Raw genomic sequence first — 25,627 nt, 5'->3', positions numbered from 1 at the left:
AAATTTAATGTTTATTAATGGTACACTAACCTTTAGTCCTCAAATTATAGATATTTGTGCTGATGTCTAGATAGTTGGTTTACAAATGCCTTGCAAATTAAACTAGCATGATATCATTTGATGATATTAAAAAGTATAACATACATTCAGGGTTAGATTCATTGTTTATAAAATGATAAATAGATGTATATCCATATTTCAAATAGTCTTTTTGAAGATTTTTATTTTTATACTAGAATCCCAGTACATGAAATTCATGCACGGGAGGGGGGTCCCTCAGCCCGACCTGCACCCTCTCCAATCTGGGAGCCCTCAGGGGATATCCTACTGATGGCTTAGGCCCGAGCAAGCCTAAGCTGCAGTCTGGCCTCCCTCTGCAGGAGGTGACCGGGCTGATCAGGGGAAGGCGCCGCCTCCATCACCCTACTGCTACTGCCTCTAAAGGCTGCCACAGCTACCAAGGTGTTTTCATCAACACGGACTCCAGTCCCTTCACCACAAAAAAATAAAAACTTTCTGTAGGCATTTTCAAGATGTGTCTTTCATAGGATATGACATTTCTTTCTTTCTTCTTATCCTCACCTGAGGATATTTTTCCATTGATTTTTAGAGAGCATGGAAGAGAGAGGGAAAGACAGAAATAAACATCAATGTGAGAGGGACACATCAATTGGTTGCCTCCTGCATGAGCCTTGACCTGGGCCCCAGCCAGAGAGGAGCCTGCAACCTAGGTACATACCCTTGACCAGAATCGAACCTGGACCCTGTGGTCGGCAGGCCAAGGCTCTATCCACTGAGCCAAACCGGCTAGGGCAGGATATGACATTTCTTAGCCCCTCCAGCAGCAGGCCTTCAGTTTTTACTCCAGGAGTGAGGTGGAAAAACCCTAGATCACCTTCTTGGATTCTTATTACCCAAGTTACCAAGAACACTGCAAGTGCCATACAGGGAGCTTAGCCAATGAGCTGTAAGAAAAGGTGTTTCCTCTGCAACTCACGCGTAGAGGCGAGACTGCCAGCGGGACTACCAGCGCGCTGCGGCTGGCAAGGCCTGCTGTCTGCGGGCCTGCTCGCTTGCTCACCATGGCGCCTGGCAGCCAGGCCCTGCTGTCTTTCTGTGGGCTGTTTGCTGGCTCGCTGCAGCACCTGGCAGCCAGGCCCTGCTCTCTGCGCCTGCCTCACCCCGCCCACCGGGCTGCCAGCCTTGCTGTGATAGGAGCCTGTGGGCTGCAGGGGCAGGACCCAGAAGTGCACCATGCACTTCCTGGTGACCTGTCCTTCATCTGGTAGTGATGGCCCTAGGCCAGTGGTCGGCAAACTCATTAGTCAACAGAGCCAAATATCAACAATACAACGATTGAAATTTCTTTTGAGAGCCAAATTTTTTAAACTTAAACTTCTTCTAATGCCACTTCTTCAAAATAGACTCGCCCAAGCCGTGGTATTTTGTGGAAGAGCCACACTCAAGGGGCCAAAGAGCCGCATGTGGCTTGCGAGCCGCAGTTTGCCGACCACGGCCCTAGGCTATTATTAGTATAGAGTTTTGGTCTACATCTGGGTAGAACTAAATGTGCCACCATTAATTTCATCTCTTAATGTGGCTGAAAATGAGCTCCTTCAAGGAGTAGGAGAAATATTGTTCTGCCATTTCTTTTTTATAAAATTTATTCTATTTAAAATTGAATTTATTGGGGTTCTAGTGGTTAATAAAATTATATTGGTTTCAGGTGTACAATTCTATAATACATCATGTGTATATTGTATTGTATGTTTACCTCCCAAAGTCATGTTGCTTTCCATCACCATTTACCCCCCTTTATCCTCTCTACCTCCCCATCCCCATTTCTCTCTGGTAGTGACCATACTGTGTCTGTCTATGAGTTCTTTTCGTTTTTGTTTTTTGTTTTTGCTTAAATCTCTTTACCTTTTCACCAGCCCCCACCGCTCCTCTCCCCAGCTATGAGTCTGTTTTCTATTTTGTTTCTTAGTTTATATGTGGAATCTAATTTATTCTTGCATCATAATTATCATTAATCTACAGTTCTTTCCAGAAATCTTTTAAGCTATTGTTTCACTAGTGAGTTGTTAATTTAGTTAAGCTAGATGATATAATCTATAAATCTGCTTAACTTCCCCCCCAAAAAACAGCACTATGTTCTGATGCTCAGAAAATTACACAAGAGCAAAGATGCCACATGATATTCCATAAGTGAGTGAGAGCATGTAATATTTGTCTTTCTCTGACTGGCTTATTTCACTTAGTATAATGCTCTCCAGTTCCATCCATGCTGTTGCAAATGGTAAGAACTTCTTTTTTTACCACAGCATAGTATTCCATTGTGTAGATGTACCACAGTTTTTTAATCCACTCATCTGCTGATGGGCTGTTTCCAAATCTTAGCTATAGTGAATTGCACCGCTATAGCTATAGTGAATTGCACCGCTATGAACATAGGGGTGCATATATCCTTTCTGACTGGTGTTTCTAGTTTCTTGGGATATATTCCTAGAAGTGGGATCACTGGGTCAAATGGGAGTTCCATTTTGAGTTTTTTGAGGAAACTCCATACTGTTCTCCACAGTGGCTGCACCAGTCTCGATCAGACTGTCAAACCTCAGATGGAAGGTAGGGGAGGGTGGGGATAAGGGGGAGAGATCAACCATAGGACTTGTATGCATACATATAAGCCTAACCAATGGACACAGACAACATGGGGATGCGGGCATGAGTGGGGGGGGGGTTGGGGGGTACTGGAGGGATAAGGACACATATGTAATACCTTAATCAATAAAGAATTTTTAAAAAAAGAAACATTAAAAAAAAAGATGCCATCATTATCCATCAGCATGGTAGAGTGCAGACTGAAATATCAGCTGAGTGAGGGTACCTGTTTACTAAATACTAGTGAAATGCAACTTCTTTTTTTTGTTTTTCAAGATAGAAGTACATGTAAACAAGAGTCTTGATATCTTTTTTTTTTTTCCAGTGAGAGCTGTGTATGTTCCAGTTTGGAGAGCACACTATTAGATCCCCTGTGGTTCATCTGCATGGCCACAGACAGGCCTGGGCCAGGATGGGTTATGCAGAGGGCACACAGGAGTGTAAATAGAACTCTGGCCCCTCACCCCTGCTGTAAGCAAAGAGCTCCAATTTCATTTATTTTATATTTTACACATTAAGCTTTTTGATACATTTTCTACGGAACAAAGGATGCCACAGCTAAAACATGTTTGAAACTCTCTTCTGGAGACGTCTAGAAGCCCATTTCTCATGGTTCTGACAAATGTTTGAAACTGAACACTGAACAGTAAGTTGCAAAGATAGTCTGTTAATAAAGAGCTAAATATATCAGTTTCTAAAGTTCCTAGGTTTTGTGTTTGACTTATTTTTCTTGCATGAAAAATCATAGCCTCAGATCTAAAAGAGAAAATACTTTAACCAAACATGCTACAAAAGTTTTGAACATAATTAAATGCTAAATAAAAGCATTGGTTTAAAAATGCATTATTTTTTCTTAATTGAGACCTTTAGTAACACATTTTGAATATTTTAGAAGTAGATAGTATTTTTAAAAAGCTTAAAAAAGGATATGGTTCTTGTGATATTTCAGTGATAGTAACTTTGGGTCGTTTAAGAGCGTTGGAAATACCAGTTAGTTCATGCATCTTAAGATAATATAAAATCAGTGGACTCTGACCTCCAATATTGAAGAGCACACGGCTAAACTCTGGACCAGTGCTACTATAATAGGACTGTGAGGGGAAGAAAAAAATAAAGTCAGTTATTAATTTGGTGTGTTCTTAAAGAATTGTAAATAAATTATAACTGCATTATAACTATGAATAAAACTACCATTTACTATATTAGAATAAGTAAAAGTAAATACTTCAAAGCATCTTCTTAATAAAGAGCTTCAAAGACAAGAAAAAGCTAAAGGAGTTCATCACCACCAAACCAGGATTACAGGAAATGCTGAAGGGTATTCTTTAAGAAGAGGAAGAAGAAGAAAAAGGTAAAGATAAAAATTATGAACAACAAAATGACATCAAATACATACCTACCAACAAGTGAATCTAAAAATCAAGTGAATAAAAAATCTGAAGAACAGAATGGACTGGTGAATATAATAGAATCAGGGACATAGAAAGGGAGTGGACTGACAATTCTCAGGGGGAAGGGGGTGTGAGCGGTGCGGGAAGAGATTGGACAAAAATCTTACACCTATGGATGAAGACAGTGACGGGGGGTAAGGGCATGGGGTGGGGTGGGGAATCAGGTGGAGGGGAGCTATGGGGGAAAAAAAGAGGAACACCTGTAATAATCTGAACAATAAAGATTTATTTAAAAAAAAAGAAATTTACTAACGTATGAATCTATGAGTATGTGCAGTAAAGCTCACTTAGCCTTTTGCAAGCTTGAAGATAGATCAATAGAGATTATTTTTTCTGAAGAAGAGAAATAAAAAGAATGCAGAAAATGAACAGAGGCCTAGAAAAAGGGGAAAAATGGATAAAGAAATAATGACTGAAACTTTCCAAGGAGCTTAACTTCAAGTAGGATAAATTCACACCTAGATGTATCATAGTCAAAGTGTTGAAAGACAAAGACAAAAAAGAAAAATCTCAAAAAACATCAAGAGAAAAACAGCATATATGGGATCCTTTATAAGATTAACAGCTGACTTCTCATTAGAACAAAGGACATCAGAGGCAGTTGGATAACAATTAAAGTGTTGGTGGAAAAAAATGTTGACCATGAATTCTATGTCAGGGAAACAACAATCATAAATATAATTGCTTCAAGACTGACTTCTTGTGGGAAACAAGGTCAGTATAGCAACTATTCATATGTTGTCTTTTTTCAATATTTATAAGGCCCAGAAGAGATATTTATTATTGATTCCATTTCCTGTGGGGAAATAGATTTTATTCTCATTTGCTTTTAATGATACATAAAATTCTTCTGTATTTCTTTTGCTTATGGTTATTTTTAAATTATATTTATTCCTAGCTGCTCCAGAATTATTTTTAAAAGTGGAACTATGAGAATCAAAAGCAATTCTTTGATGGTGAAAATTAAATGTCAGTATCAGATGTATTTTCTATGATGTAAATCATTTCCTTCACCTTAATTCATGACAATTTACATTAGGTTATATCTAGCCTGATTTTTAAATTACCTGCAAAACCAAGCCAAGCTTTGTTTAGATTAAAAAGAAAACTTGCCTGTATCAAAGGATCATTTTATGACCCCTTTCCAGGCTTCTGTCTTGTGTATTGTAAGATAAAAATTCTATCTTACTGAAATACTACAAATAGACATTTCTGTTATTTTTTCCTGCAGCTACCAGTTTTCAACTTAGAAAAACTACACTTTACAGCTCCTTCTTTGGCTGTGAGGATCCCTGATTTTTTAAGGATAGTTGAACCAGGCAAGAGCAGAACTAGGTATTAAATGCAAAATCAGTGTTTTGTTGAGCCTTAGCCATTTTCTTAGATACTTTAGAGCAGAAGGTCCCATGTTGCCCAAAGAACTCTTGTTAGAAATATTCAAAATAGCCAAAACAACTAACAGAAGTCCCACTGCTTTTATTCACCCCACAAAAGATCTAACAGAAAATTGTCAGAGAACTTTGATTCCATAAACAGGGCTTTTATCATCAAAGAACAACTTGGTACTAATTTTGAAGAAGTAAGCAATCCTATAAACTTTGGAAGGATCACCAGGGGTGAACCAGAAAGTCTAAGAAATGGTTTTGGTGCTGAAGTTTTCTGTTAATTTATTACAGGATAATTGCTGATAATGATTATAAAACTAAACTTTGATTTTTGTTGTTTTAATATGTGTCCTGCCAATGAGAACTTGAAACCTACAGGCACCCATTCATCATTTGGACAACCCCAGTGCTTAAAAAAAACACCCAACCTCTTCTTTATGTTGAAATCTCTCTTCCTATAGCTTTCACTTATTGGTAAAAGTAAAAAATGTTTTGGTTTGTATTGGTAAAAATATTTTTTTTGATCTACACAGAAAAAGTCTAATCCTGCTTTCCTACAGTAGCTCTCTACATATTTGAAAACAGTTAATAAGGTTTTCTCTTTTCTAATAGAAATGTCTTTAAATATTTTGACCATTCCTCAAATAATACGGTTTTAGAGTCCTTCATTATTCTGGTTATATTATGTTCAGAATGCTTCAAATTGTCTATACCAGGCATGTCAAACTCACGGCCCGTGGGCTGCATGAGGCCCACAACAAAAATTTTTGTGGCCCAGCCAATGTGATGGTATGTAAGAAACGTTTAATAGAAATTTTGTAACTTAATTTTTACAATATCCTATTATACATAATTATTAATAACGAACTACAATGTTCGCTAATGACTGACTACTATAATCGTGTTGCATTCATTTCCCTTATACGCCTTATGCGCAGGCGCACCATTTCTCTCCACTGATTCTAGCAGCGAATATTTTAGCAGCCGATTGCCACATCATTAGTCTTGTACTGACTTGTTTGGTGTGCGCAATAGGAACTATTTTGCTTTCGGAGAACAAGAAAAATAGGTTTACTTGTGTTATGCTTATTAATTTGTGCATCTATTCAGTGTCTGGTAAATTAATGTTCAAGAAAAATATTAATTTTTATTAAAATGTTCTATTATTTTATGTTAACGATTACTCATTTATATTCAGCATGTCTCTATCAAAATAAACCTACGTTTCTATGAAAATTGAAGCTTTTGGTTTTTTTGGTGGCCCATACAAACTTAAACCTTGTTTGTTTGGCCCGTGTTAGCCTTTGAGTTTGACATGCTTGGTCTACACTCTTATAATGAAGCTCTCCAAAATTACAAACCACACTTGGTAGCACTGTGAAGGTTGGAAGAGATTCTATATACCTGGATTATTAGAGACCAGGAAATATGTAAATAACGACTTTCAGAAAATGGCTTTTATACAGGCATAATTTAAAATTTAAAATAATGGCCAGACTTGACTAGATAATTCAGATAAATTTTAGCAATAAAGACTTCAACAAATTTAAAATCTGTCTAACAAGTAAAGAGATCAAATTCAGAATTTTAAGCCAATAACCTCAATCAAATCTTGCCAAAGCCACACAAGGTAGCAAGTCCATAGGATCTTTATTTTGGAGGCACCTTCAGGAAAGTGGAGAAACAGAGCATTTTAGACTTAAGAGTAACAGTATCTACATGTATGTACTCAGTTATTCCAAGACCCTGGCTTAAGAGGTGGGGATAGGCAAACCATTACTGAAAACTCCTTTGATATTTTCCCTGCAACTTAGATGCTTATTGAGATCACAGCCACATTTATATGTTAATCCATAGACAAGTAGTGCCAGAAATGTGAGAAAAAGTAAATACCACATCTTTTCTCATTAGAGAGGAGGATTTAAAAGAAAAAACAAAGAGCAAAACCAGAGTTTTTATATAAGATTAACTTTCCAATAAATCACTTTGATCATTAATTTTTTCCTAAGATATATATCAAGAATGAAATATCCAACATGTCTATGTGAAGTGGTTCAACTAATTATATTGCTATTTAAAGAAGTAAGAATTAAAAAATAAAATCACTCTATTCCAAACCTTTGTTGTTGGCTTTGATATTCTTGATCCTTCCCTGGATGTGGATATTGTATATGCTGATGGGATCTTAAAAATTTTCGTCATATTGAAGTCTATAGCTAAAACAGAAAATAAAATATTTTTTAAAATTCTGTTGTTTTTTTTCCTCGACGAAAAGACACGATGCCCTTCTTTCTCCTAGCGATTCACTCTAAACATGGACAGAGGCAAAGATGGATGGGAGAAGTTTAGGATATTGTTATAGCTTGCCCTAGTCAGAGGAAATGAATATTGCATTTTATTTTCTCATGACTTGCTCTAAGCTACCATTTATTAAGAATACATGGTGAGGACACAGGCCTAGGTCTTTTGCTTCTGAGTCCAGAGCTCTTTTCATGACCCTCTAGTTAAATGCAATAGGAGGTGTGATCCTCCACATGTTAGAGTCCACCTTTTCCACATATTGACTACACACCCTTATCTGGCAATTTTTCATTGCAACCAGTGTGAATGCACATGGGGGTATCTAGGGAATCTTGCCATGTCTTAAAGGACAGAAATGTACGATTTAATCAGCTATGTCAGTCAGCCTAAAAGCTGGTTATTAAGATATCTTAACACAGAGCAGAGAAAACAGGTGATCTAAGCAGTTTATGCTACATTCTGGCACTGATTATTATCAGTTACCAGGTAGACCAATTACATCTAGAGGCTGGGATGTTGATGAGAAACCTCTGAGGTGTTGAGGAAAGTCACTTAGATTGATTTTTAACATTATACATGAAAATATTTTAAACATTAGCCTGAATACTAGAGGCAAGTGGGGATTTGTCTCTGGCAGAGGCTAAATGATTGGTTAGCAAGGAATCTGCACTTTAAAATTTTGAGTGGAATCAATGTTAGATTGAATTGGAGTTAGAATTGGCAAGAAAAGTAATAAACCACATAATTTCTTTTCTTTAAAACCTGCTCAAAAGCATATAACATATGAAGAGGAATCTGGCAATATCTACCAAAAATACATATTTTTCCCTTTGAGCCAGTGACTTCTCTCCTGAGAATATATACTATACAACCTGTTACATAAGTCGGAAAGATCATAGGTACAAGTTTATTGATTTGTGGCATAACTTAAAAATTTAGAGGTGATAACCCATGTATTTAGCAATAAAGTTGTGGTTGAATAAACTAAGGCACCCGCATTTGAAGGAATACTATGCAGTTGTAAAAAGCAATGAGGAAATACCCATATTGATGTAAAGAGACCTGCAAGTCCTATCATTAAAGGAAGCAAGGTGCAGAACACTGTATAGAGCAGCCGTGGGCAAACTACGGCCCGCGGGCCGGATCCGGCCCGTTCGGCTGTTCTATCCGGCCCGCGGAGCCGAAAGAGCAGAGGGTTCTCTTGCTCTCCCCTCTGCTCCTTTACTTTGAATTTATATTAGTTCACACAAACACTCCATCCATGCTTTTGTTTCAGCCCTCCGGTCCAGTTTAAGAACCCATTGTGGCCCTCGAGTCAAAAAGTTTGCCCACCCCTGGTATAGAGTATATTATTTAATTCACTTATACAGTATGCTACCTTTAGTATACTAGTAAAGAGAGGATATAAGCATATCTATTATATTTGCTTTCATTTGTATAAAGAAATACTGGAAAAATAACAGTGTAAAGCACACACATGTGAACGCAATCTGCACCCTGAAGCAGAGTTGTGTGCAAGTTAAGCATGTAGGCCTTGGAGTCAGATGGACACTGATTTAAAGGCCAGCTCTGCCATTTGTAGATGTCATAACCTTGGGCAAATGAATTTCTTTAAGCTTCAGTTTCTTCAAATAAAATTTGAAGATGACAATAGTTACCTTATATACTTGTTAACTGTATGAAAATAAGAGCATATGTACAAACCATAGTGCCTGGTACATTGTAAAGGTTACATGTTAGTCAATATTGTTATTAATATTTTTTCTTTTTAAAAAAATATTATTTCTTAAGGAGTATAAATTCAAACTCTCTATTACTTCATACTTACAAAAGCTTTGTTGAGAAAAAATATTGAAAATATTGAGGACTGATTAAGTTTAATCTATTCCTTTAAAGAAATCTGAGACATATTTTTTTAGTTAAGGTAGACCAGCAAAGAGCTATGTATTAGAACTGATTTTTCCTGGCCACCTTTAGAACCATTTTTACCATATTGTGCTTTATCTTTATGCCCTTGGTCAATATAGTGCAATGTTATAAACTCAACCCTATCTGCATTTACTATGTCAACATAGTCATTACCTTATACAGATCTTTCCTAGGGAGAGTGTGGTAATCAATCAGGCTGTTCAGAAATATTCACCTATTCATCCTTCCAAGGCACATGATAGGACTGAAAACCATTAATGGCTTTGAGATAAGTATGGCCATGTGGTTTGCACTGTGCAATCTACACTAATAAAAGAGAAATATGCAAATTGACTGTACCTTTATGACACCCACCAGCCAATCAGGAATGAGCATGCAAATTAACCCAACAAATATGGAAGGTTAATTTGCATACACAGGCGCCAAGCGGCTGGGGGTGTTCTGCACTGCTCCAGTTGCTCCAGGCCTCTGGGCAGTCTGGGAAGGCTGAAATGTGGCTCCGGGGTGGAGCAAAGGCAGAAAGGCAGCTCTGGTCCAGAGCAAAGGTGGTGCCAGCAGCCAGAGGAAGGAAGGCCCATTCTTGCATGAATCTTTGTGCATCAGGCCTCTAGTAAAATAATAAAATTTGAATTGAATTAATGTGTGTTTTTTTTGAGATGAAGATTTAAAAGCCAATACTCAGTTCATTGAATTCTCTCTGCCTGAGGCGGTGATTATTGTGAATGAGATGGAATCTTCTTTGGTATGGATGTCTGAGTTTCTACACTAATAGAGACTCCAGTCTGTATGCAATGTATACAATGTGAGTGAAAAATTAACCTTTATCAGCATAACCACTAAGATTTTGCTGACGTTCTTACTACAGCATAATACAGCATAATGAGAAGACAGGCTGCAAGATAGTATGTGAGTAAGAGAATGAAAGGAGAGTGTGTGGATGTGCGGGGAGTGTCTATTTGTGAGTGAAGGACAGCTATATTCCAAGGGACTGTTGGGGACTGCCGGACAAGGCTCTCCTGACCGGGCAGCCTCCACTGCTGCTGAAATCTCTCCCGGAGCTACTGGCTCTGCTGCAGAGACCGCACCATCTTGAAGGGGAGTTTGGCTGGGATCGTAAGCCTAGCCTTACCTTGAATTGGGAAGAATCAGATACCTCCCAGAACCCTACAACCACAACACCCATGGACCAGCTGTGAACCCACAAACCCTGGGTCTCAAGCAGTGCGAATACACAGACTTGGATGAGCTCTGCACCTTCTCACGGAAAGGTCAGATTTCATCCAGAGAAAGTCAACACAGGAGAGAGAGAGCTACATAACCAGACACTTGGAGAGGAGAGATCATGGGGAGACAAAGAAAGAGCCCACATATGAAAGAAAAGGACGTAAACAAAATGGAGGCAAGCAATATGTCAGAGAAAGAATTCAGAAAAATGGTCATAAGGTCACTGAAAAGGTTGGAAGAAAAATTCAACAATACGTGTGAGAACCAAGAAGAAATGAAGAAGAACCAAGAAGAAATGAAAAATGACATCACTGCAATAAAGAACTCAATAGAAAGCATCAACTGTAGACTAGAAGAAGCAGAGGACTGCATCAGTGAGCTAGAAGACAAGGTAGGAAAAAATACCCAAGCAGAGCACCATCTAGGAAAAAAGCTTGAAAAACAAGAGGAGAGCCTAAGGGAACTTTGGGACATGAAACAAAACAACATCCACATAATAGAAATGCCAGAAGGAGAGGAAACTGAGCAAGGAATAAAAAACCTTTTTGAAGAAATAATGACAGAAAACTTCCCTGATATAGGGAAGAAAAAACTTACACAAGTCTAAGAAGCTCAAAGTCTCAAACAAAATGAACCCCAAAAGACCAACACCAAGGCTCATTATAATTAAATTGGCAAACACCAACGACAAAGTAAAAATCTTAAAAGCAGCCAGAGAGAGACAGAAAGTTACCTACAAAGGATCCCCCATCAAACTAATGACTGATTTCTCAACAGAAACACATCAGGCCAGAAGGGAATGGAATGAAATATACAAAGTCATGCAAAGGAAGGGTCTGAATCCAAGAATACTGTACCCAGCAAGGCTATCAATCAAAATTGAGGGTAAAATCAGGAGCTTCACAGACAAAAAAGGACTAAGGGAGTTTATCACCACCAAACCAGCAATGCAAGAAATGCTAAAGGGTCTGCTGTAAAAAGAAGAAATAGGAAGCGAAGAAGGAACACAGGCATAAAAAATAAAAATGGTGACAAACAAGTACCTATCAATAATAACTTTAAATTTAAATAGATTAAATGCCTCAATCAAAAGACATAGGGTAGCTGAGTGGATAAGAAAACATGACCTATATATCTGCTGTCTACAGAAAACCCACCTCAGAAAAAAGGACTCACACATACTGATGGTGAAGGGATGGAAAAAGGTTTTTCAGGAGAATGGAAATGAAAAAAAAAGCTGGGGTAGCAATACTTATATCTGACAATTTAGATCTCAAGTGAAGGACATAACAAGAGATACGGAAGGCCACTTCATAATATTAAAGGGAGCAATCCAACAAGAAAATATCACTCTGGTAAACATATATGCACCCAATACAGGAGCACCCAAATACATAAAAAAAAAACTCCTGGAGGATATCAAGGGAGAGATTGACAGCAATACAGTCATAGCAGGGGGCTTTAATACCCCACTAACACCACTGAACAAATCCTCTAAACAAAAAATCAGCAAAGAAATATCAATCCTAAATGACTCACTAGATCAGATGGAATTAATTGACATCTTCAGAACATTTCACCCCAAAGCCACAGAATATACATTCTTCTCATGTGCACATGGGTCATTTTCAAAGATAGACCATATATTGGGACACAGGTAAAGTCTTGTCGAATTCAAGAAGATAGAAATCATATCAAGCATCTTCTCAGATCACAATGGCATAAAACTAGAAATCAACTATAATAAAAACAATAAAAAAATCAAACACCTGGAGGCTAAATAGCATGCTATTAAACAATGACTGGGTTACCAGAGAGATCAAAGAAGAAATAAAAAACGTCATGGCCACAAATGACAATGAAAACACAACAATCCAAAATCTATGGGACACAGTGAAAGCAGTCTTGAGAGGGAAGTTCATAGCTTTACAGGTCTACCTCAAAAAAACAAGAAACAATGGTAATAAATTATCTAACCCTACAACTCAAAGAGTTAGAAAGAGAGCAATAAGAAAAGCCCAGCATAAGCAGAAGGAAGGAAATAATATAGATCAGAGAGGAGATAAATGACATATGTTGGAGACCGGGTGTAGGCTGACAAGGTCCTTGCACCTGAAGGGACTAGCAAGGCTGTCCCCTACCCACACAGTTTTCCCAGGCTTCTTTGGATGGCGGTTATCAGTAGAATGAGAGCAACCTTTCATAGCTTACCAAGAAGTCTGTAACTATTTACTGATATTTGCTGTACTGAGAATTTGTCCTTCTGCTCTGTCTCTCCCTTAGAGATTAAGAGGAACAAAGAATACATTCCTCTTGACAGACCTCCTATTCAGTGTTTTGTGTATAAAAGGCATTTCGCAGTTAATAAACTTGCTGCAGTCTCTCGATGATCTGTAGTCCTCCCGATCCCGCTCTCCTGTCTTTCTTTCTTTTCTCAATTCCCACCTCCCTACCTCAGCCCGGTTCAACCTGTGAGGCTGGCCCTGGCAGACATAGAGACAAAAAAAAAAAAATACAAAAAAAAATACAGAAGATTAACAAAACCAAGAGCTGGTTCTTTGAAAGGATAAACAAGATTGATTAATATCTAGCCAGGCTCACCAAGAAGCAAAGAGAGAAAACCCAAATAAACAAAATCAGAAATGAAAGAGGTGAAGTAACAACTTATCCCAGAGAAATATAAACGATTATGAAAAAATACTATGAACAACTCTATTCCAACAAAATGGACAACCTTGATGAAATGGACATATTCTTAGAAATACAAGCTCCCAAAACTCAACAAAGAAGAATAAAAAACCTGAATAGGCCAATAACTACTGAAGAAATTGAAACAGCGATAAAAAATCGTCCAGCAAACAAAAGCCCTGGTCGGGATGGCTTTACAGGGGAGTTCTACCAAGCATTCAAAGGAGACTATTCTAAAAAATTCAAGAGGAAGGCACACTTCCAAGCTCTTTCTATGAAGCCAGCATTACCCTAATCCCAAAACCAGATAAAGACACCACAAAAAAAAGAGAACTACAGGCCAGTATCCTTGATGAACATAGATGCTAAAATCCTCAACAAAATTCTAGCAAATCGGATTCAGCAATACATTAGAAAGATCATACATCATGACCAAATGGGATTTATTCCGGGGATGCAAGGATGGTACAATATTAGCAAATCATTAAATGTGATACATCATGTAAACAAACTGAGGGACAAAAATCACATAAATCATATCAATTGATGCAGAAAAAGCATTTGACAAAATCCAACACCCTTTCTTGATAAAAACTCTCAGCAAAGTGGGAATAGAGGGATCATACCTCAACATAATAAAAGCCCTATATGACAAACCTACAGCCAACATCATACTCAATGGGCAAAAACTAAACCCATTTCCACTTAGAACAGGAACAAGACAAGGATACCCACTTTCACCACACCTTTTCAACACAGTACTAGAAGTACTAGCCATAGCGAACAGACAAGAAGAAGAAATAAAAGGCATCCAAATTGGAAAAGAAGAAGTAAAACTGTCCTTATTCACAGATGACATGATACTATACATATAAAACCCCAAAGACTTCATAAAAAAACTACTAGACCTAATAAATGAATTTGTCAACTTAGTCAGATACAAAATTAACACCCAGAAATCTATGGCCTTTTTATACACCAATAATGAACTCACAGAAAGATAAATGAAAAAACCATCCCATTTACCATTGCACCAAAAAAATTAAGATACCAGGAATAAACTTAACTAAGGACGTAAAAGACCTGTACTCGGAAAACTACAGGACATTGAAAAAAGAGATAGAGGAAGACATAAACAAATGGAAGAACATACCATGTTCATGAATTAGTAGAATCAACATCATTAAAATGTCCATACCACCTAAAGCAATCTATAGATTCAATGCAATACCTATTAAAATACCAATGGCATATTTCAAAGATTTAGAACAAACTCTCCAACAATTCATCTGGAATAAAAAAAGACCCAATTAATATTTGACAAAGGAGGCAGGAGCACACAATGGAGTCAAAACAGTCTCTTTAACAAATGGGCTGGGAAATTTGGTCAGATACATGCAAAAAAATGAAACTAGATCACCAACTTACACCATACACAAAAACAAACTCAAAATGGCTAATGGACTTGAATGTAAAACGGGAAACCATAAAAATTCTACAAGACTCCATATGCAGCAAAACTGCAGACATATGTCATAGCAATATCTTTACAGATACAGATCCTAGGACAAGAGAGACTAAGGAGAAAATAAAGAAATGGAACTACCTCAAAATAAAAAGCTTCTGCATAGCAAACCATCAACAAAACAAGAAAGCCCACTGCATGGGAGAACATATTTGCCAAAGTTATTTCTGATAAAGGTTTAATATCCAACATTTACAGAGAACTCATATAACTTAACAAAAGGAAGATAAACAATCCAATCAAAAAATGGGCAAAGGACCTAAATAGACACTTTTCAAAAGAGGACATTCAGAAAGCCAAGAGACATATGAAAACATGCTCAAAGTCACTAATCATCCAAGAGATGCAAATCAAAACAACAATGATGTACCACCTAACACCTGTCAGAATGGCTGTTATCAACAAATCAACAAATTACAAGTGCTGGCAAGGATGTGGAGAAAAAGGAACCCTCCTTCATTGCTGGTGGGAATGCAGACTAGTGCAGCCATTGTGGAAAACAGTATGGCATTTCCTCAAAAATTTAAAAATGGAACTGCCATTTGACCCATTAATACCACTTCTAGGAATATATCCCAAGAAATCAGAAACACCAATCAGAAAGGATATATGCACCCCTATGTTCATAGCAACACAATTTACAATAGCTAAGATTTGGAAACAGCCTAAATGCCCATCAGCAGATGAGTGGATTAGAAAACTATGGAACATCTACACAATGGAATGCTACACTGCTATAAAAAAGAAGGAATTCTTATCATTTGCAGCAGCATGGATGGAACTGAAGAGCATTATGCTAAGTGAAATAAGCCAGGCAGTGAAAGAAAAATACCAAAAATACCACATGAACTCACTCATTTATGAATAATGAAGAACATTATAACCTGATGAACAAAAAGATAGATACAGAGGCAGGGAAGCATCAAACAGACTGTCAAATTATAGCAGGAAGGCTGGGGAGGGATGCGGGGGGAGGTAAGAGTTCAACCAAAGGACTTGTATGCATGCATATAAGCATAACCAATGGACGCAAGACACTGGGGGTGGGGGGATGAGGTGAGGGCATGTGGGGGGTAGGGGAGGCCAGGGGAAGGTCAATGGAGGGAAAAAAGTAGACATATACTACTATTTGTAATATTTTAAACAATAACAAAAAAGGGATCAGATTTGCCCTGGCCGGTGTGGCTCAGTTTGTTGAGCATGTTCCCATGTACTGAGAGGTTGCCCATTCATTTCCCAGTCAGTGCACATGCCCATGTTGCGGGGTCGATCCCCAGCAGGGGGTGGGCAGTAGGCAGCCAATAGAAACATATTAAAACAAAACAAAACAACTGATCAGATTTGTGGGAGTTCAGACATGGAAAAAGAATTAGGCCAATGGCGTGTACACAGGATGATATTGGGTAACAGGCATATGGGCAGGATCTTGAAAAGACCACCCTGGTTGCAGCAAAAGGTTACCTTAGGAAATGTCCTAAGAATATGAAGAAGGAAAAGAGCAAAGGAGTTTATGATGGAGTGGTTATTCTAGTGTAAGTTGATGGTTACTATGTGTTTGTCCAGAAATAATGGACTGAACTCAAATCTTTGAGGATGATTGAAATAATTAGTGGCTAATTATGAGTTCATTTAAGTACTACAGTTGCTTAACAAATGATGTGAGTGATGTGGTTTTCCCCTTTAAGTCATAAAGTTGATAATGAGCCTAATTATTTCAAATTATCATAAATTTTGTAAATGAAATAAGAATGGACCAATCCTATGAAAATGATGGAGAAAACAGAAGTCAAGGAAAGCATAGTTAGTTACCTGTTGCCATAGAGGAATAAAGTAAAGTATTATTAAGAAATTCAAAACCTTGAAATAATGAAATCAAAGTGGTAAAGAGTTAACATTTTGGTGAGGTCAGTTCTATGTATGATTTATATTAAATACGTATGTTTCTTTCAAAATGTGGGTGGAGGGGTCAAATGTGGTGGGAGAAAACTAGTAAGAGCTCATTGTGTTTCCTCTTAGTGTAAATGTTGTATGGAGGGTGCTGTGGTTTACCCATATCATTTCCTCTTTGTTTGGAGCCATTGTGCTCTAATGGGAAAAGTGCTGGCAGAAGTCCTAGTGACGCAGTGTCAGTTCTCCGCCCTTTCACCAAAATATTTCCATCAGAGTGTTTACTGTAAGTTAGACTTCTCTACTGAACAAAGAACCTAGCATTTTATTCCATTATTAAAAAAATAAATTATGGACTCTCAAACTTCTTCCATGGGTGGATTCTCAATATTTGCCACTAACAATATGCCTTAAAATAAGTCCACTATCCAAGATCAAATTTGCCGTATTTGGTTCTGCTTTTAATTAAACCAAGCTCTTCGAAATGAATGAGAAATTCATAGTCAAAATGAATGATTAGAATAGAATTGGCTCTTCTAAGGCTGGTAATCCCAAATTGTTTGATTGGGCTGCCACTAAGCTTCTCCCCTGACTAACTGAATCAAAATTTAATCAAATCAATCATACCAAGAGAAGGAATACCATCAGAAGTTTCTTTTGCAAGACCACAAGACACTAATAAAATTTATGGAAGGTTTAAATTAGTACTTAGGGAAGACCTGTCATTCTTAATGACATTCCTCAGGGAGAAGGACTGAGTGCTACTAGCATATGATCCAAGAACCAATTTTATTTTTACAATAATTGGTACCATTATACTACAATGAACAGTGCATGGGAAAGAACTGAATGGTACATACAGCAGTGTTCTTCAAACATCAAAGGGCATAAGGAACACCTTGGAATCTTCTTAAAATGCAGTTTTAACAACATCATAGGTGTTGATGATGCTACTGGTGCATGGAGCCCCCTTTTGAGTAACAAGGGATAGATAACACAGAGCTGCAACAGTTTCTCTCTAACAATGTGACTTTGAACCTGTGTCATCAACTGTAAAATGGTACCATGATCACCAACCTCATAGAATCAACAGAAGAGTAAGTAAAATTATGTTTGTGAAATGCTGGCATAATTGGCCTTAATTAGCGGCACTGAAGGAAAAACAGAGAATATGGTAGATAATGCTGGTAATTGGGTAGGTATAGTGGTGTAAGTTTGTGAAAGTTCTCACTGCTTACATATTCTCACTGAGGTAGGAAACAAAATCACTATCTGAGACAGAATAGGGAAAATGTTGCTAGAGAGTTGAAGAGAAAAAAAGGTGAAAACAGTTGTCTCCATAAGTGAGCGAATTAAAGGACTAGGCAATCTAGTATGATTATCTGACAGAATTAAGGCCCATTTGCCTTATGCAGTTATGAATTAGAAATGGAGCTAGTCAGCATGTTTGTATGTTTCCTCTATGGATATTTAGCTGCACACTTTCAGATGTGGGCAAGGTGGATAATTATCTTTATGTCTATGGCTTTGTCAAGAAATTGACAAAGTGGAATTCTGGAAAAGGAGTTGAAGATGAATACAAAGAAACAACTATAACTATTGACTAAAGTATTTCGAAAGGTAAGAAGGAAGGACAGAACATCACTGGGGTGAGGGAAAGTTGGAATATATATAAGAAATTGGAATATATATAAGCTCTATATATTGCTGAGATTTCACTTATTACTTAGTATGTGTGAAATTAAAAAAAAATCCATGTATACCTGCACTTAAAAGGAATCTTTAATCTTTTTAAAAATCTCACCCCAGGATATGTTTATTGATTTTGTTTTAGAGACAGGGGAATGAAGAGAGAAAGGGAAACATTGATGTGAAAGAGAACATGGATTTGTTGCCTTCTGTAAATGCCTCAATCGAGGATTGAACCCACAAGCTAGGTATGTGCCCTGACTTGGAATTTAACTTGCACCCTTTTGGTGTACAGGACAACACTCCAACCAACTGAGCCATACCAGCCAGGGCAGGAATGTATAGTCTTCACTTGTTGAATATAGTCTCTCTCTCTCTCTCTCTCTCTCTCTCTCTCTCTCTCTCTCACACACACACACACACACACACACACACATAGATACAAACACATCAAATTTGCTAATGTTTTCCTGATATATATTCTTTGCTAATGTTTTTCTGATATATATTCTTTACTAGTTCCTTTGGTCAGATTTAGCTATTATTATCTAAGAGGATGAAAATATCATGGATTTTAAATGAAAACTGATTTGTCAGTTAATCCTTGAGAGTCTGAATATTTTTGCTTTATATATTTCTAGAAAATGTTTTTGGTAGACATACATTCACATTTATTATAACTTCTGTTGGATTGTTTATCAATAGGTAGACTATTTCTTTTAATGCTTTATCCTTTAATTTTAAGTTGTCTGTTTTATTTTGGTGAATATTGTATTATCTTTCTTACATTGCTTTTTTTTTCAACTTTTCTAGGAGGTTTGGTTTTGGGTTATTTCTTTTTTTTGTAAGAAGAATAAAGATGCTTTAAAAAATATAATTGGGTCTTACAGGACAATGTTTCCACATCAATAACCAGAAAAATGGGGTAAATTACAAAATGCAATTTTTAAGGACACTAGAAACATGAGAACAAGGCAAGTTAAAATTTCAGAAAGGAAAGAGTCCTTCCTTTGTGAGTGGACAATCTCCAGTTATTTTCATCCATTGATTCAGCTGAGGATCAGCTTGGCATAGGCAGAAGTTCATCTATTAGAGAAGAGATGAACCATCAGAGCTTTAGACATTTATGCAGGCTGGTGTAAAAGCGAATTTTTTTTTTAATCACGGGACAGTTGCTGAGTTCTGTGGTGGTAAGAAAAGTTGGGGCAGGGCATCTGAAAGGCTTCATGAAGTCTCTCATAGTTCTTAAACAGTGACTAGGAGACAAAGTCTCACTAATACCTGGTTGGTCTTCTCTGCAGGATAATGGGTCAAATTTTGAAAATGTGTGTTACCAGAGGTTAAAGAGTTAAGACCAAAACATTGAAAGAACAGAATTAACTTTCCTTAAGTATTTCATGGCTGAGGATACAGAGACTTGCTAGGTTTTTAATTAAAAGCCCACAAAGGCCATGCTCAAAGAACAGGAAAGAACCAGCAGTGGGGTAATCTTACCAAACCTGTGATCCAGCTCAATAATAGATTAAATCATGGTATTCAGTCCCTCACCCTAATTGGGAAAAGGGAAACCATCTCTAGTGGAAAACAACATGATCTGAAAGCTCTATAGTAATTTTATACACAATGCTTAGTGTACAACAAATGATTGCAGGACAAGCAAAGGGCATGATAGAAACAGATACATAGATGATACATATATTGGAGTTCAGAAACAAAAGGTTTATTTTAATACTAGAGGCCTGGTGCACGCAATTTGTGCACGGGGGAGGTGGGGGGGGAGGAGTCCCTCAGCCCAGCCTGCACCCTCTACAATCTGGGACCCCTCGAGGGATGTCTGACTGCCCATTTAGGCCCAATCCTGGTAGTATTGGGCCTAAACGGGCAGTCAGACAACCCTCTCACAATCCAGGACTGCTGGCTCCCAACTGCTCACCTGCCTGCCTTCCTGATTGCCCCTAACCACTTTAGCCTGCCTGCCTGATCACCCCCTAACCACTCCCTGCCAGCCTGATTGATGCCTAACTGCTCCCCTGCAGGCCTGGTCCCCCCCAACTGCCCTCCCCTGCAGGCCTGGTCCCCCCCAACTGCTCTCCCCTACAGGCCTGGTCCCTCCCAACTGCCCTCTCCTGCTGGCCTGATAGCCCACAACTGCCCTCCCTTGCAGGCCTGGTCCTTCCCAACTGCCCTCTCCTGCCGGCCTGGTCCCCCCCAACTGCCCTCCCCTGCCGACCCAGTCACCCCTAACTGCCCTCCCCTGCCAGCCTCATCACCTCTAACTGCTTTCCCCTGCGGGTCTGGTCCCCCCCCCCCCAACTGCTCTCCCCTGTAGGTCTGGGTCCCCCCAAACTGCCTTCCCCTGAAGGCCTGGTCTCCCCCAACTGCCCTCCCCTACAGGCCTAGTCACCCCTAACTGCCCTGTCCTGCAGGCCTGGTCCCCCCCACTGCCCTCCCCTGCAGGCTTGATTGCCCCCAACTTCCCTCCCTTGCAGGCCTGTTTCCTCCCAAATGCCCTCCCCTGCTGGCCATCTTGTGGCAGCCATATTGTGTCCACATGGGGGCAGCCATCTTTGACCACATAGGGGCAGCCATCTTGTGTGTTGGAGTGACAGTCAATTTGCATATTACTCTTTTATTAGATAGGATAGAGGCCTGGTGCATGGGTGGGGGCTGGCTGGTTTGCCCTGAAGGGTGTCCCGGATCAGGGTGGGGGTTCCCTTCGGGCGTGGGGCAGCCTTGGCTAGGGGCCTGTGGTGATTTGCAGGCTGGTCATGCCCCCCAGCGACCCAAGCATAGGCTGGAAGCAGGTATCTGGGATTTATTTATCTTCTATAATTGAAACTTTGTAGCCTTGAGCAGAGGCCAGGGCAGGCCAGGGCGGAGTGAAGCTTGGCTTCCTCCATCTCCAGGGGCAACCCAAGCCTCCTGCTGGCTCCAACTCCATGGCTGCTGCCATCTTGGTTGGGTTAATTTGCATACTCGCTCCTGATTGGCTGGCGGGCGTGGCTTGTGGGTGCAGCGGAGGTACGGTCAATTTGCATGTTTCTCTTTTATTAGATAGGATTATACATATTTTCAAGAAATTAAAATAAAAAATGAACAAAATAGAACATTTCACCAATAATTAAGATTCATAAGAAAGAATAAAGTATACATCCTGGAACTGATGAATAAAGTCTGAAATGAAACCTAACTGAAGAATCCAAGATGGCAGTGGAGTAGATAGAAATTACAGTTACCTCCTCCCAGGACCAAACTGGAATTACAACTAAAATATAGAACAATCAACCTGAATAAACAACTGAAGTCTTGCTGAACAGAAATCTTATAGAAGGAACTTCATTGAAACTGGTAGGAAGGGTGAGATGCATAAAAAGCTGGGCCTGCTCCCCTGGGTGGCGCCTGAGATTCCCAAAGAATATCTCAGCTGCAAAGGTGTCCTCTGAGGAGCATGGGGTTTCAAACCTATGCTGGGCTCTTCAGCTTAGAGCTCCATAGCCAAGAAGAGGTGCCCACAAAATATCTGGCTGTGAAAATTAGTGGGGATTCTATCCACCGGGGAGAAATATAAGTCAGCTAGAAAACCAGGTGCTATTTGAAAGGGCCAGCACACAAAATTTCATTCGTAGCCCCTCACCCTGGGCTCTGGACAGAGGGAAGGTGGGACAGACTAAAGTCTTATGAGGACAGATTGGGATTTGTGGCTCTGGGGAGAGAGCTGAAGGGACAACTGCCAGGATCCCTGTGCTGAGTCACTCTCCCACACCACAGATGCAGAAGGAGGGGGTGGTACACTCCTCTCCTTAAGGCATCAGTCTGGACTTCCCACCCTGCAATAGTCCCACCCTTGGACTTCCTGTTGCCCCACCCTGTGGAGCTCAAGCCCTGCAGAGTAGTCAGCTGCATAGGTCCTGCGTGTAGAGGCCAGACAGACTCAGGGGGTGTCAGTGACTGAGTTGTGTAGTTCTGAGGTTGGAGCCATTCTCTGGCCTTCCTGTGAGCCTGACTGGGCCTTATCCTCACAGGAGATCCATTAGCTCCACCCTACACATTCCCAGCAGCCCTGCCTCCTGAATTTGGGCTCTCCAGGAGGTCCAGGAAGAATCTGAGATAGACTGAGTTGTGTGGCTCTAGGAAATGGGCTATTTTTCCCTTGCATATCCCACTGGTGCAGAGCTCTCCCTTCACACAGCCAAATCTTTGTCTATATGGATATGATAAACTCTGCTAGCTTTACCCTTACAACTCCCTGATACCCTGCCCACCACAAATGTCTGCAGACACCCTTTGGTGGCAGCTAGCATTAGTATACCCCAGGATTTTTGCTGAGTGGCCTTACACCCAGCACTAGCATTGAGTTTGAACTTATATCAATCTGGTGAACACCACCTGACCCTACCTGGTGACTCAATGAGAACTCACCTCATGCAACTTGAGTACCACTAGAGGCTCCTTCAGTGACTGAGCCTAACATGCAGTCAGCAGGTAGAGGCAGATCTCATGGTGCCTTGGGCCTTTTGCTGACCATCCCCCAGGCTTGGTGCTGGTGGAAGCTGGTTTTGGTGAGCAGCTATGTCCTTCCCACACATACCCCAGCCCAGCTGAAGCAGCCACAAATTGTGGATGGCTTGGCAGCTCCCAACAGGTAGCACAGGGCCAGTCACAGACAGTGTCTGACATTTATCTGCACTGAAGTTCCTACTAATGTCCCAGAACAAACCCATCCAGTAGCAAGCTTTAGACAACATCAGAGCAAGATCCAATTAGCTTCACAAGTGGCAAATACAAAGGGTGATCTCTGCAGGCCAGAACCTGAGGCAAATTCCATTTTCTGTGGTCAGCACCAGCACAGCAGCACATACACTGTGGTTTGGGTTGATCTTCACAGTCAACCAGCCTGGGGGTTGACTCCATAAACAAACGGGCCAACAGCAAAAAAAAAAAAAAAAAAAAAGACTCAATTACAGCCCGGACTTGGCATGACTAGGTGGTTAGAGCATTGGCCAGTGCACCAAATGGTTGAGGTTCAATTCATGGCCAAGGGCACGTACCTTGGTTGCAGGTTTGATGCCTGGCCCAGTTAGGGTGTGTGCAGAAGACAACTGATCAATGTGTCTCTCTCACATCAATGTCTCCCTCACCCCTTTCCACTTTCTCTAGAAAAGCAATAGAAAAAAATATTCTTGGGTGAGGATTAACAACAACAAAATTACAACAGGAGGCCTCACACAACCAACACAGGGGACATTCTTAGAGCGCCCAGTTCAGGTGATCAAGTGGACTGCACCACTGGGTTCCACAGGACACCTACTATATAAGGCCACTTTACCAAGACTGGGAGACATATATCTACCTAATACACAGAAACAAAATACAGAGGCAGCCAAAATGGGGAGACAAAAAAACATGACCCATATGAAAGAGCAGTAGAAATATCCAGAAAAAAGGAGTAAATGAAATAGAGGCAAGCAATCTACCAGATATAGAGTTCAAAAAAATGGTTATAAAGATGCTCAAGGAACTTAGTAAGAACTTCAAAAAAGAGATAGCAAGCATGAAAGAGGACATAGAAACCATAAAAAAGAAGCTGTCAGAAATGAAGAATGCAATACCTGAAATGAAGAATACACAAAAAGGAATAAAGAGTAGGTTAAATGAAGCAGAGGACTGAATCAGTGATTTGAAAGACAAGATATCAGAAAACAGCCAAAACCGGTTTGGCTCAGTGGATAGAGCATCAGCCTGTGGACTGAGGGGTCCCGGGTTCGATTCCGGTCAAGGGCATGTACCTTGGTTGCGGGCACATCCCCAGTGGGAGGTGTGCAGGAGGCAGCTGGTTGATGTTTCTCTCTCATCGATGTTTCTAGCTCTCTATCCCTCTCCCTTCCTCTCTGTAAAATATCAATAAAATATATTTAAAAAAAAAGATATCAGAAAACATCCCATCAGAGCAATATAGTCTAAGGGACCTATGGGATAACATGAAGTACAACAACATTGGCATCATAGGAGTACCAGAAGGAGAAGAGAGAGAGCAAAGGATTTATTTATTTATTTATTTATTTATTTATTTATTTATTTATTTTTAGTGGGATATGTTTTTTATTTTATTTTATTTTATTTTTTTGACATTTATTTTATTTATTTATTTTTATTTTTATTTTTTTTAATTTTTATTGTTTGAAGTATTACAAATAGTAGTACATGTCTCCTTTTTTTTCCCCACTGACCTCCCCCCCAGCCTCCCCTACCCCCCAGTACATGCCTTTACCTGCCCCCGCCCAGTGTCTTGTATCCATTGGTTATGCTTATAGCATGCGTACAAGTCCTTCGGTTGATCTCTTACAGTCCCCCACCCCCCGCCCCAACGTCCCCTGCCTTCCCACTGTAGTTTGACAGTCCGTTCAATGCTTCTTTGCCTCTGTATCTATTTTTTCCCCATTTCTTTCCTTTAAAAAGTCTTGCCTCTGCAGACTAGAATTAAACATGCGTCGCAGCAGGTTGCCTAGGACCAAACCAGAGAGGGTCGGACCTGCATTGCCACCATGTGCCCACCATCCAGATATCATTGCTGACATGTACACATAAGGAACTGTTTGACATTGAAACGGGGACTCAGAACTGTTGGACATTGAAATTGGGACTCAAACATTTTTTGTTATTATGTGTTTATTTCTAGTCTGCAGAGGCAAGATTTTTTAAAGGTGAGCAAAGGATTTAGAACCTATTTGAAGAAATAATGGCTAGAAGCTTCCCTAACCTGGTGAAGAAAAAGACACACAAATCCAGGAAGCACAGAGTCCCAAACAAGATAAACCTAAATAGGCCTACACCAAGACACATCATAATTAAGAGGGCAAAGATTAAGGACAAAGATAATCTTATATGTA

At 39.5% G+C, this 25,627-nt stretch overlaps 1 protein-coding gene across 1 annotated transcript in view; it reads right to left on the bottom strand.

Moving 5' to 3' along the window:
• The window catches only part of FAM227B (family with sequence similarity 227 member B), a gene marked incomplete at its 5' end in the record, with an annotated part of 208,610 nt that overhangs the window by 29,515 nt on the left and 153,468 nt on the right, over positions 1–25,627 (bottom strand). Inside the window, 2 exon segments of the mRNA XM_080643141.1 lie at positions 3,592–3,752; positions 7,616–7,713. Coding sequence (XP_080499267.1) covers positions 3,592–3,752; positions 7,616–7,713 — 259 coding nt within the window.

This window comes from Plecotus auritus (assembly GCF_963455305.1).
Source record: "Plecotus auritus genome assembly, chromosome: 1".
In the NCBI taxonomy this organism is placed as follows: Eukaryota; Metazoa; Chordata; class Mammalia; order Chiroptera; family Vespertilionidae; genus Plecotus; species Plecotus auritus.
This window is presented reverse-complemented; position numbering and strand designations above follow the sequence as displayed.